This window comes from Pristiophorus japonicus, chromosome 8 (assembly GCF_044704955.1).
Source record: "Pristiophorus japonicus isolate sPriJap1 chromosome 8, sPriJap1.hap1, whole genome shotgun sequence".
NCBI lineage: Eukaryota > Metazoa > Chordata > Chondrichthyes > Pristiophoridae > Pristiophorus > Pristiophorus japonicus.
Window position 1 is genome coordinate 178,204,599 of NC_091984.1, and position 6,863 is coordinate 178,211,461.

General features: G+C 41.0%; 1 protein-coding gene across 1 annotated transcript; it reads right to left on the reverse strand.

Annotated features, from left to right (window-relative positions):
• Positions 1 to 1,916: 1,916 nt before the first annotated feature.
• Positions 1,917 to 6,178, reverse strand: LOC139269227 (immunoglobulin lambda-1 light chain-like). The gene is made up of 3 exons (XM_070888318.1): positions 6,130 to 6,178; positions 5,658 to 6,014; positions 1,917 to 2,320 (listed from the first exon to the last, which is right to left on the reverse strand). The coding sequence occupies exons 1-3, from the start codon at positions 6,176 to 6,178 to the stop codon at positions 1,992 to 1,994; spliced, it is 735 nt and encodes a 244-aa protein (XP_070744419.1). The 3' UTR covers positions 1,917 to 1,991.
• Between the last annotated feature and the right edge of the window lie 685 nt (positions 6,179 to 6,863).

Sequence of the window (6,863 nt, forward strand, 5' to 3'; positions counted from 1 at the left end):
GTGACTTCCAGACCCTCTCTACCGTCTGTGTGAAAAGATTTCCCCTCAAATCCCCTCTAAACCATCTACCAATTACTTTAAAGCTATGTCCCTTGGTTGTTGATCTTTCTGCTAAAGGAAATAGGTCCTTCCTATCCACTCTATCTTGGCCCCTCATAATTTTATACACCTCAGTCGGTCTCGCCTCAGCCTCTGCTGTTCCAAAGAAAATAAACCAAGCCCATCTAATCTTTCCTCATATCTAAAATTCTCCAGTCCAGGCAACATCCTCGTAAATCTCTTCTGTACCCTCTCCAGTGCAATCATATATTTCCTGCAATGTGGTGACCAGAACTGCATGCAGTACTCTAGCTGTGGCCTAACTAATATTTTATACAGTTCTACCTGCCCATCAGAACTTTTTCTAACAATTTTCCCATCACTGAGGTTAGGTTGACTGGCCTGTAATTACTCAGTCTATCCCTTTCTCCATTTTTAAACAAGGGTACAAAGTTAGCAGTCCTCCAGTCCTCTGGCACCACACCTGTTGCCAGACAGGATTGGAAAATGATGGCCAGAACCTCTGCCATTTTTCCACTTTTGCTTCTCTTAACAGCCTGGGACACATTTAATCCAGGCCTAGGAATTTTACCACTTTCAAGGCTGCTAAACCACTTAATAATTCCTCTCTCACTATGTTTAATTCATCTAATATTTCACATGCCTCCTCCCTGATTGCAATACCTGCATCACCTTTCTCTATTGTGAAAACAGATGCAAAGTATTCATTAAGAATCATAACTACGTCTTTCACCTCCACACACAGATTACCTTTATGGTCTCTAATTGGCACTACTCTTTCTTTAGTTATCCTCTTGCTTTTAATATATTTATAAAACATCTTTGGGTTTACCTTGATTTCACTTGCCAAAATATTTTCATGCTTCGTCTTTCATTTCCTAATTTCCTTTTCAATTTCATTCCTGCACTTCCTATATCTAAGAGTTGAATATTGCAGGGATGAATGGAATATCTGAACTACTGACCAGTATATAATATGGAAAGTGAATTTCAAATAGTTTGTTCAAATGCTGTGCCTGAGAAACAGTTTACTCTCGATATAGAGAGCATCATAAAGCAATATAAATTACTTAATGAGCCAAGCGTATTTAAAGTGGAAATGCAAAGAGAGAAATATATTAATATGTGGCAGGTACGTTTAGAGTAAAAAAATAAAGGAAAGCATAGACAGATCTCCGGGCTACCAGTGACAGGTACTAGAGAGCTTTAAAAGAGATTAGATATTCGGGGGTAAGATGATATGATTGTCTGATATTGGCAAAATTAGTTGAGGAGTTGAGGCTTTTATCTTCTATCGATTATTAGGTGAAATTGCTAGTGGAATATAGCCCCACCAACATGAAGTCATCTGTGTGTTTTATTTATGGTGTGGATTTTATAGATAATGTTTGCTTGGAATTTCCGAGTGGGTTCTCCAGTGGAAGATGGGTGAAACCTCGGGAAAAAGGCTGTTCGCGCGACGTTGAGGTGGGAGATGCAGAGAACCGCGCAGGATCTCTATCCTAACTTCTGTAAACTGAAGAGTGTCTATTATATATGTCACATAATATTTCCAAATAATAAAATAATTTAAAACGTAGGCCTGGAAAATGATTCTGCGTTGAATTAAATAATTTTAAAGTTCTAAGTGATGACTATCCTTTTGCAATTGATGTCAATGAGTAATGCTGAACTAAAATATTCCCTGGCAGTAGTTTCAGAAAAATTACTGTCCACTTTATGATTAAGAACCACTGACAAATTCACTCCAGCTGCGAATGAAATATAATTGTATTAAACAATATTTTAAATCGACAATACAGGGTTAATTCCTGATACATTTAAAACATCAGATATAGGATTACAGGCAAAGAAAATAAATGAAGTCGTTTTAATTGTCTCTGCCATTGGTTCGATACAAGACTTTGCAGCGACTGGGCGGGTTTTCTCTTTCACTCGCAGCCTGACCGCTGGATGCTTTGCTTGAGTTGAGACCCGAGAGATTCATGTGTGACTCCGCAGGTGTACACTTCGTGTGAGCTCCACTCGGTGGCGGTCAGGGTCAAGTAACTGCTCACACTGTACGTCTGGTCGGTTTCCCGTACGGCCCGAGTTGTCTGGACACCAGTGTCCTTGATCTTGCCGTCTACGCTCCAGGAAACTTCCACCGACCCCGGAAAAAAGTTATTCACCAAACACATCAGGGTCGCCGCCTTTGCTGCAGAGATCTGATCGGATGACGGTGGGAGAAGCATCACCGAAGGACTGGACGGCTCTCGGGCTGTAAAGGGAAATAGTTTAAAGGTAGATGAGTAAAATAAACCAGGGGTCACTGCAATAGTGGAACAAAGCAGTTGCGGGTGATTTTCGCGGTGGGTCGCCCGCTTGTTCGTTGGCGGAAACCCCTAAAATACGACACAAAGCCTATGGAATTTTTCCTGGTGGCTTGCAACAGGTAATTTCCACAAAGAAAATAGTTAATGTCGCTCAATATTTCGAATAATAATTCTAATTGCCTGAGATATTTAGATCAAGGCCGTCACATATTCGATACATCCTGACAGGTCTACAGAACAATAACGCTCCAATTACATCAAATGTCCAACTTCAGTCTTGTTGCACGTTTACATTTTATGATTTAGTCTCTATACAGCTCGAGAGGGAAAACACATCAAGCTACCAAAGAAAGCGAACATGCAACGGGAAAGGACGCTCATCTTTTGCTAGCCTTGTTGCCCGGGATAGTTTTTGCGCTTCCGGCGTTTCACTTACAATCCTAACCGTGTTGTGGGGGAAATAAATATCCCAGCACACACTCCCGCTCTGTTCACATTGTATTTGATTTGCTCCTATAAAGTGAATATTTGGAACTCTCCACCCCAGAGGGTTGTGGAGGCTTAGGTGTTGCGTATATTCAAGACTGAGAATCAAGGGATATAGGGATCCAGCGGGAAAGTGGCGTTGAGATGGAAGATCAACCATGATCTTAGTTAATGGCGGAGCAGGCTTGTAGGGCACTGTAGCCTACTCCTGCTCCTATTTCTTATATTCTTAAAATGGCTCAATAAAATGACAAAACGGTCTGATGACAAAGCAACAAACTATGCGTGAAACATTACACGCTTTGTGGAGATCATTTACACTCTGACATTTATTCGAATCTTCCTACAATTCCATGTAATTTTGCACTCTCATTACCAAGCTCAACCACTGACATCCCGGAGCACGAACACTTAATGCAAGCTGTCTTCCATCCTCTTAATAATATTGTCTTATCTCACCTCACGCCTCTGCCCACACATTCCTGTGTCGACCTCACTAATTCAGGTTTTAGGCACTAAATATTGCAAGGACTTCAGAAAGACTCTCGTGGGTAGATCTTGACTTTGTGTGCTTTATACACCACTCACGATTGACTTCAATGAAAATAAAAATCAAGAGAGATGTAAAACGGGCTGTCGACGCTATCACGTAACGTCAAGATCTACTGCATAGTGTCAGCCTTATTTCAATGGTAGCACACTCATCACTGAACTGAAAAGTTGTGGGTTCAAGCTGCACTGCAGAGATGTAAGCGCAATGTCAGATGAACAAATCAGTGCAGTACTGAGAGAGTGCAATACTGTCAGAGGTATAGTCTTTTGGATGGAGTTGCACTCTCACATGTGACCAAAAAGAGATGATCTGTTTATTTGCCTCATAATCGCTGTTTAAAAATGTCGAGAGAGAGAAACAAGGGAGTTATAGACCAGTTAGCTTAACATCTGTTGTCTGGAAATTGCTAGAGTCTATAATTAAGGATAGGTTGACTGAACACCTCAAATTTTCAGTTCATCAGAGAGAGCCAGCATGGATTTGTGAAATGTAGGTCATGCCTGACAAACCTGATTGAATTTTTTGAAGAGGTGATTAAAGTAGTGGACAGGGGAATGCCTATGGATTTTATAGACTTCCAGAAGGCATTTGATAAAGTGCCACATAGAAGATTGTTAACTAAGATAGAAGCCCATGGAATTGATGGCAAATTATTGGTCTGCTTAAGGAATTAGCTGAGCGGCAGGAGACAGGCAGTAGGGATAAGAGGTGACTAGTGGTGTCCTGTAGAGATCTGTGCTGGGGCCTCAACTAATCACAGTATTTATTAACGACTTAAATGATGGCATAGAAAGTCATAAATCCCAATTTGCCGATGACACGATGATAGGTGGAATTGTAGGCAGTGCAGATGGAAGCATAAAATTAAAGAGAGATATCGACAGATTAAGTGAATGGACAAAACTGTGGCAAATGGATTTCAATGTGAGCAATGTGAGGTCATCTACTTTGGACCTAAAAAGCATTGTGCAGGGTACTTTCTAAATGGTGAAAACTTAAACACAGTGGACGTCCAAAGAGACTTGGGGGTCCAGGTATATAGATCATTAACATGTCATGAATTGGTACAGAAAATAAGCAAAAAGGCTAATGGAATGCTGGCTTTTATATCTAGAAGACTAGAATTCAAGAGGTTAGAAGTTATGCTGCAGCTGTACAAAATCCTGGTTAGACCACACCTGGATTACTGTGAGCAGTTCTGGGCACCACACCTTAAGGAAGAATATATTAGTCTTGGATGGAGTGCAGCGTAGATCTCCAGAATGATACACGAACTTCAGGGCTTAAATTACAAGGAAAGATAACACAAATTAGAATTGTATTCCCTAGAAGTCAGAAGGTTAAGGGGTGATCTGATCCAAGTTTTTGAAGATATTAAGGGGAACAGATAAGGTAGATAGAGACAAATTGGTTGGAGATTGTAGGACTAGAGGGCATAATCTAAAAATTAGAGGCACACCTTTCAGGAGTGAAATAAGGAAACACTTCTACACACAAAGGATGGTCGAAGTTTGGAACTCTCTTCCGAAAACAGCAATTGATGCAAGATCAATTGTTAATTTTAAATCGGTAATTGATAGCTTTCTGTTAACCAAAAGTATTAAGGGGTATGGGCCAAAGGCGGGTATATGGAGTTAGTTCGCAGATCAGCCTAAATCTCATCTAATGGTGAAGCAGGCGCGGGGGCTGAATGGCCTAATCCTGTTGCTATGTCCCTGTGCTGTTTGTGGGACCTTGCTGTGCACAAATTGTCTGCCGCGTTTACATCACAACACTGACTGCACTTCAAAAGTAATTAATTGCCTATGAAGCTCTATACATCGTTTTGAGGTTGTGAAAGTCGAAATATAACTACAAGTTCTTGATTTTTAATGTAACCTACATCACAGGCTTTAGTTATCTGGTCCCTCTTAAAAAGAGGGGTAGGGGTAAAATATGGATTAGCCATACATACACTGCTGCGTTCTTTTAAACTCCAGTAACAACAATTAAACGATTATAATCCAAAGGAGAAATTAAGAGCGGTGTGAATCTGTGAAATGGGTTCGGTATTTGAATGTCGTATGGACGGTGTAAGAGAAAGGTATACCAATGACTGTTGCATGTACTACCTTTTAAATACATGTGCTGTATACTTCATACATCTGTGACACCTGATTTTCAACGTTTAGAACCTTACTGATTTGAGGAAAAAATTATGAATAAGGACTCTTCCTGTAACAGCACGAAGTAAAGTTACTTACTCAGAACAGTCAGCATGGTCCCGCTCCCAAAGATACGCGCACTGATGGAGCCAATCCATACAGAGCAATAGTAGTTCGCCTCATCGTCTGATTGCACCTGACTGATGGTTAAATATCCAGCGTTGGTTGACGATCTACTCTCCCCGGAGAATCGATCTGGAGTACCAGAGCCTCTGTTTCCAGTGGTGGATGCATGGTACAGGATATACCGAGGAACATTCCCAGATTTTTGCTGGTACCAGGATACAGCAGCGCTTCCCAGGGTGACTCCTTTCAATGTGCAATCTATTTCGACGTTTCCTCCCGGGGCAGTGGAAAGAGACCCTGGTTGGGTTAATGTAATTTTCGCGTTGAAGCCTATGAAAGAACAGAGGGGTGAACGTCAGACACTCCAGTCACTAACTAATACTAGGCAATAAAGCGTAATTCACAGCGCGTTAAATCAAGAACGAATCGTCGGCAACATATTTACCTGATAGGAAAAGTACCAGCACAGTGAAAACCTCGAGCCACTCAGACATTGTGAAGAATGAAACGAGAGCAGAAATGCCGATGGTATCCAGGTGAAACGGATCGATTATCTGTCTCCCCATTTCTTTTTATCAACCATCTGAACGAGGCGTTACCGCGTGTCCGTATCCATGCAAATCGTTCATGAAACCGCAAAACTCAATTGGACCATCTAAACTGATGATAAGTAACATGCAATCTGCTGTGTCAGGAAGGTTGCCGGTCCTCCAATTACAAGGGGGGTAGACTATCAAGAGCCTGGAGCTTTCAGAAACTGTTGATACAGATTGTTCTACATTATAGATTCCAGTGTTAGAGATTGGCTTTTATTTGCCCTAAATAAAATGAAATGCCACATTGCTAAAGCATAAACAGAATCGTGTTAAAAGAGTGTCAACTGAGATAAAGTTCCAGTTAAGTAGTCTTAGATTATTAAGGGCCGCTAATTTTGTGCAAGCGACTAAAATTAATATCGCCCTATTCCAACATCAACAGGTTAGATTACAAAGAAGAATATTACAGGGCAAGTTGAAGGGCTGAAACCCGCAGTGCTGGACGAAATGAATTATGACGGAGGAACTTAAAACATATTTGAATTGCTACTTCTGTTGCGGGGTGGGATTTGATACACACTTTCAGAGCAGCAGTGGATTGAATTCTTCAGTTAACTGTCTAATGACATTCTACACACTGCAT

What these genes read in the sequence shown, in the direction of transcription:
- LOC139269227 (XM_070888318.1), bottom strand. Translation starts at nt 6,178, where the DNA reads ATGTCTGAGTGGCTCGAGGTTTTCACTGTGCTGGTACTTTTCCTATCA. An exon ending in GCTGGTACTTTTCCTATCAG is followed by an intron (nt 6,015 to 6,129) that starts GTAAATATGTTG and finishes GTTCTTTCATAG; the next exon opens with GCTTCAACGCGAAAATTACA. An exon ending in GACCATGCTGACTGTTCTGA is followed by an intron (nt 2,321 to 5,657) that starts GTAAGTAACTTT and finishes TTCCCTTTACAG; the next exon opens with CCCGAGAGCCGTCCAGTCCT.